This window comes from Eretmochelys imbricata, chromosome 5, assembly GCF_965152235.1.
Source record: "Eretmochelys imbricata isolate rEreImb1 chromosome 5, rEreImb1.hap1, whole genome shotgun sequence".
Taxonomy (NCBI): Eukaryota; Metazoa; Chordata; order Testudines; family Cheloniidae; genus Eretmochelys; species Eretmochelys imbricata.
The window spans coordinates 68,670,230-68,676,427 of record NC_135576.1 but is presented as its reverse complement, the minus strand read 5'-3'; the positions used below and the strand labels follow the sequence as shown (position 1 = coordinate 68,676,427).

Below are 6,198 nucleotides of genomic sequence, written 5' to 3'. Positions count from 1 at the left end.
GATGTGGGGGAGTGGTAGGATAACCAGACAGCAACTGTGAATAAACGGGATAGGGGGTGGCGCGTAATAGGCGCCTACATAAGAAAAAGTCCCCCAAACCGGGACTGTCCCTATAAAAACGGGACATCTGGTCATCCGAGCGAGTGGAGCTATTGTGGGGATGTGTGTAGGCGGAGAGTGGGGCTGATGGTGTGTGCATGTAAGGGGAGTGGGGCTGCTGTGTCTGCTTCCGGGGAATGGGGCTGTTGTGGGGTGTGTCCTGGAGGAGTGGGGCTGTTGGGCGGGGGGGTGAGGACAGCCCCTCGCCGTGAGCCCGGGGAGTGACTTCGCGGAGGGCGGGCTCCGGGCTCCTTTCCAGGCGTCTCGCTGAGCATCCTCGGCCCCAACAGCCGTTGCGGGTTGGCGGCCCGAGCCCAGCCCGGCCGCAGGCGGCAGCAGCAGCGCAGAGTGCTGGCCCCGAGGCGGCCCCTCTTGCTGGGCCGCGAGCGGCGCCTGGGTAAGGTCAGGGCGGCGGTAGCGGAAGCTTCTGCCGGTTCAATGTCCCGGAACAACCGGCGCCGCCTCCCGCTCGCTGCCACCTGCTGCCGCGCCCAGCGACCGGCCCCCGCCCGGGCACCATGACACCCGCCGCCCCTGCCACCGGCCGCAGTTGACACCGCGACGGGACCTGCCTGGGGGCGGCGGCCGGGCCCCCGCAAATCCCCGCTCTGGAGCTTCCTATATGGGCCACCTGCTCTCGAGGGAGGGAACCAGCCTAAGCCGGGAGAGGAGTCGCCGCCGTTGCGGGAGCAAGGTGCCGCTGCGGAGCCGGAGCTGCTTCCTGCGCGGGCCCTGCATGCTCTGCTTCATCGTGCACGGCGCCAGCCCGCCCGCCCCGGAGCAGCCCCTGCCTGGCCGGGACTCGCCGCCTCTCTGCGCGGCCCTGAGTTCCCCGGAGCAGCGCGCCGCCCGCCGCCTCCTGCAGCTCTCGCCCGCCGCCTGGGAGCAGCGGGGCCCGTGCCAGCGCCTGCTCCTCTCGGGCCTGCTGCCTCCGCCCGTGCGGGCCTTCCTGGGCTCGGCGCGGCCGCCCGGCGAGCCGGCCCCCGACATGGTGTGTAAGCGCAAAGGGGCCGGCCTGCCCGCCTGCCCCCCCTGCAAGCAGCCCCGCTGCGGCGCCACCGCCCCGCCGGAGCCAGAGGCCGCCGTTTGCGAGTGCCCGAGCGAGCAACAGCTCTCTCCCCTGCCCTGCGCCTCAGACCGCGCTGCTGGCGGCGGGGGGCCGCTGCCCAGGGGTTCCGCCGGGGAAAGTGGCGGCAGGGGGGAACTGGCCGCTGAGCTGCCGCCGCAGGAGGAGGAGGAGGAGGAAAGCAACGAGCCGGACCGCCAGGAGCCGCTGGAGAACCCCAGCGAGTGCTGCCGAGAGTCTCTGCAGCCGCCGACCCCTGACATCAATCAGCTGCCGCCCTCCATCCTTCTCAAGGTGGGTCCGGGTGCGGGGGAGGCCCCGCCAGAGGGGGCTGATTCCTCGCCAGCGGCTAAGCGGGAGCCGGAGTTGAAAGTGCTTCAAACTCCTTCTGCTGATGATGGTGTCTGTCGTCATCAGGAGTGCTTGCACCGACTTAAGTGGACCGTTAAGTGGACCAGTGTTGGGGGTGACAGCAGGAGTCTCTCCTTCCCCATCCTGGGGTCTGATAGCAGGAGTCGAAGTGGGGAGGCTCCAGCAGTGAGCTTGGGACAGGGCTGACAGTCAGGGGTGGCAGAGCTCTAGCTGTGAGCCCTGGGGTGGGGCGGACAGCTAAGAGATGATGTAAGTAATACAGTATCTACACAGACATTGCAACACCCTAATTACATCAACCTCTCACAGAGGTGAAGTTATTAGGTTGGTGTAGTGGGCAACTTACATCGGTGGGAGCAATGTTATAGTGTAGATGTTTACAGAGTTAGGTCAACATAAGTTGCCTTACATCGGCCTAACTCTGTAGTGTAGATAAGCCTTAGCTGCCTCAACAATGCCACTTCTCCTCTCTGCTGCATCCCTTTTCCTCTAGGACCTTGCAGGATGTGGATCCATGCATGGAGGTTGATGGGGTCTGCTTATGAAGATAATGGGCGTTCCGGAGTTGGGTGGGAAGGGAAAAGGCATGTGATTACTTCAGTAGCTTTACAGAATAATCTGGAAGACATTTAGTGAGGGTAACCTTGCCTACCTTCTACCTTGTTCCCTTCAGAGTTCCTCTGGGCGGTGTCCACTGGCTCCCTTGGCACCTTCGAGGAGCAGTGGGCACTGTCCGGGGGTCTCTGCTTGGTGTCTCCCTAGGGTTCCCTTTGTTTGACCCTTTAACGCTCGTACCTGCCCCAGTTACATTTTTGGTTGTCCCCCTTAATTATTTGCATTCCTGGACCTTGTGGAATCTCCCCTAAGGCTGGGGGAATGTCCTTAAGCAATGGATGGGCTTTTGCCCACCCGGTTCCCGAAACCCAATAGGACTTTGTTCCTTTCTGAGAGTCTCACCATGGGATGTGGAGTGACTGAGCTCTTAGTGGTAGGTAATGAGTTCAGTTTCAAGACTTAGCTCAAGGTTAATTTAAAGAATATTCTAATGTGTTCTCTCCACCCCCTGAGCCCCTAAGGCATAATCTCAGGTGAACTTCAGATTTAACCTTTCCTTGCCAAAATTTTCTCTATCATGTAAATACACCTGTTTGTTACAGCTGACAAGTGCTAGGCTGTTGGAGTTGTGTGTGATTGAGGGAGACACATGGGTGACCACTGATGGCAGAATAAGAGATGCTGATAAAATGGAAAGGATTTTCATTTGACTAGATTGTGACCCAACTCTTGGATCACACTTCAGAGGAAGTGCTGTTCAAAATTTATTTGAAATTAGTTGTACGTATTAGGCAAATCTGACTCTGTACAACAATTGTAATACTCTTCCTTAGGCATATATTACAATAACGCCTTTTAATGTATGGTTCAGTGTGGGAAGTAAAATAAAATAATTCATGTGGACTTGTGTTACAAATTTACAGAAAAGTGCTTAACGTTTTGCCATCAGTTTCTATCTATTTTCCTTTGATTCTATTCATGTATAAAATTCTATTTGTTCTGTTCACTTCTTGTTCCACCCTTAGTGTTTAGTCTTCAGATACTTGTAGACTGTTATGTCTCCTCACTAGCTATTTTTTAGCCATGCTTTTCATGTTTAGCTCTTAATCTTTCCTTATGCATCAAACTCTCCAGTTCCATATTTGCTTTGGTTGAGCATTCTGATAAAGAATTACACTGGAGTTGTACACATTGGGATAACTGCTTCCCTATCCTTCGTATTCCATGATGCTTATTTGCAGCTTAAAACTGCATTAAGTTTTTTATGTTGGCATATTGCATTGCAAACTTGTCTGTTTTGGTATCCATTACATGGGTTTCTTTTAGCAGGACTGCTTTCCACATTTCTCCCAACCTGAATATTAGCATCTTTCCTGGATTATTTTTCTTAACATACTCTGTTTACTGTCTTTCCAAGTACAAATTGATGTGGTTTTCCCCATTTTGCTAATTTCTTGGTCCCTTAGTATTACTTTTGTCCTCACTAGTGATCAGAGTGCTTTCTCATTTTGTTACCCTTGTTTTTGTGTTGCTAACCAAGATATTAAATGAAATATTACTGGATCCAAAGATGGATACTTGTTACCTCTTCCATAACTTAAAACATTGTTTCTTTACCTGTTTATTTTCCTTACATACATTCCCCAAGCCAGTCCTACTCATACAATTCAGCTGTTGTGAGAGACTATTGAATGCTATACTAATACTCAAGCATGCATCATATTTCCTCATCTACTAAGGTCCCAATCCTGCTGACACTTAAGTATTTGCATAATTTATAGGAGCAGCTTCATTGAGTTGATGTGCTTTAAATGTTTGCAGGATTGGGATCTTCATAATGCTGTGAAAACAATTGCTTTGGTCTGGCAATATTAATTCTTTATAAGCCTATGTTGCTCATGGTCACAGTATTCTCTAGGGATGTTAAGTGTTTGTGTTTTTCTTCTTAATATTTGTTCTATTATCTTACTGTCAATAACTTCTATTCCTATTAATTCCCAGGATTACTTTTTTTAAGATCATTGGCACATTTGCTTTTCTTTGGTCTTGCAGTACTTCCCCAGATCCCCAGGACTTCTCAAAATAGCAGCTTGGTGAGCCCACTAGCCCAGTGGTTCCCAAACTTTTCTGCATCACGCCCCTTTTTTAATTTTCAAGAAACCCTCAAATCCTCATGCCCCCCATCTCTCCTTTACCATCATCCAATCCCCCCCGATCCTTGTCTGCTGACTGCCCCCACAATTTGCAGTCTCTTTGACTGTTGGGGAAATCACAGTTCTTCTAGACCAGCTGTCCATCTGATGTCTCCAACACCAGTAGCTAATAGGGGAACCCAGGCCCGCTCCCTGCACTGGGTTCCAGACTAGGGACCCTATAACATGTACTGTACTGACCTAGTCCTTACTGCTGTTTCCCTGGGCTTCTACCTATATAACTGGCTTCCATCTTCTCTGGGTATGCCAGCCTCCCAACTCCCTTCTCTCAGGAAGTAACAGCAGCCTGCCTTCCTGCTGTCTCTTGTTGCTCTCAGCTTCTGGGCTTTATACAGGCCCAACCTGTTCTTGCCCAGCTGAGCCTGCTACTAATTAGTTTACAAAACTTAAAAGCTGTATGTTTATTTCCTCTAATTAGTGGCCTCTTTGTAGCCTACATCTCTCCCTGATTTGCTGCTTAATTGGTTAATTAGGTGTGCTTCGCTAATTTACTTTCTCAGAGCCAGTTTGGGGAATACACCCCATCACAGGTGCTCTCTCTGGACCTTGCTTAGGGCTCTATCTTAAATATTTTTCTTTAGCTAGTAGGCATTTGACAGACTTGAAGCTCTACCTCTCTCTAGGTTTGGGAAAGACCTTTCCATATCTTCTTCCTAACTTTGTAGCCTCCTGGCTACTGCAAGGCAGTAGGTAGAAAATAAGTTAGCATTATTCTCTCCAATTAATTCCAATTTTTTCCTACAGTTGTGCACAAATTTTTCCAAGCATGAAACTGACTTGGTGGGGTGTCTTTGTTTTGTTTTGGAAAGTTCACTGCTGCCCATAGCATTCCAAAAAAACAGTCTGAAACTGACTGGTCTTGTTAACCTCATCATGCTGCTTCTGGGTGAAGCTAGGAGTAGCATCAGAGGCACTGTTATTATCAGAAAGATGTTTTGGTTCACGTTTTGAAGGCTATCTTTGCAACCATAATGTTTAGAAACTTTTTTTTAACATCTTAAATTCTGCAGAAATTGATGGCTTGGGCTTTTGCACTTGTCATTAAAAACTTCTGACTTATCAGTGTTCTGTTGTAAGCATGCTATGTACTATAAAGATGAATTTACAAAGAGTTCAGTAAGTGTCTCGATTTAAATTGCTGCACAATGGTATAGAACAGCATGGGAGAACAGATCATAGGAAAAATGACTGGGGGATTGGGAGAAGAGAGGAGGCATATTTGTGAAGGGAAAGAAATAGACTGGCAACGGGAAAGAAGAGGTGGGACTGGTTCAGATGCTGTATGAATCAACATTAATTTTTGACAGGTTTCAGAGTAACAGCCATGTTAGTCTGTATTCGCAAAAAGAAAAGGAGTACTTGTGGCACCTTAGAGACTAACCAATTTATTTGAGCATAAGCTTTCGTGAGCTACAGCTCACTTCCTCGGATGCATACTGTGGAAAGCTTATGCTGAAATAAATTGGTTAGTCTCTAAGGTGCCACAAGTACTCCTTTTCTTTTTTCATTAATTTTTGGTGGCAGACTTATGAAGGGCAACCTTAAATATTTGAATGCTGTAAAGTAATCGAGCATCACCTGCCTGATTTTGCAGTCAGCATGAAACAATAGTTATGAGAGATGTGAACTCTCATTCACTTTCTTTGGAAGCACCCATGGACTTTTCCCAAGATGTTGTGGAACACCTCCCACTGCAAAAATGCTATGCATTTTGCTGCAGTCATGTGCCTTCTGTCTCTGCCCTGCTGGAGTCAGCCTGTAGCTGCCTCTTGCTCTCCAAAGCTTTTCATAAAATTGGTTGGGGGTTAATTGGATTGTCGTATGTGTTCCTGAGCTGATTTGTAGAGCCAGACAATTGTGGATCAGGAAGTCAAGCTTGCAGCCAGTGCAGGG

General features: G+C 49.4%; 1 protein-coding gene across 12 annotated transcripts in view; it reads left to right on the top strand.

Annotated features, from left to right (window-relative positions):
• The first annotated feature begins 406 nt into the window (after positions 1-406).
• FBXL17 (F-box and leucine rich repeat protein 17) overlaps positions 407-6,198 on the top strand; it is a 490,032-nt gene continuing 484,240 nt past the window's right edge. For 8 of the 12 annotated variants that reach the window (XM_077817278.1, XM_077817281.1, XM_077817280.1 and 5 more), the window contains exon 1: positions 409-1,459. In XM_077817278.1, coding sequence (XP_077673404.1) covers positions 722-1,459 — 738 coding nt within the window. In that variant the 5' untranslated portion in view covers positions 409-721. Of the gene's footprint in view, positions 1,460-6,198 lie in introns of all 12 variants that reach the window. The other 4 variants (XM_077817277.1, XM_077817288.1, XM_077817276.1 and 1 more) reach the window with 3 other exon arrangements.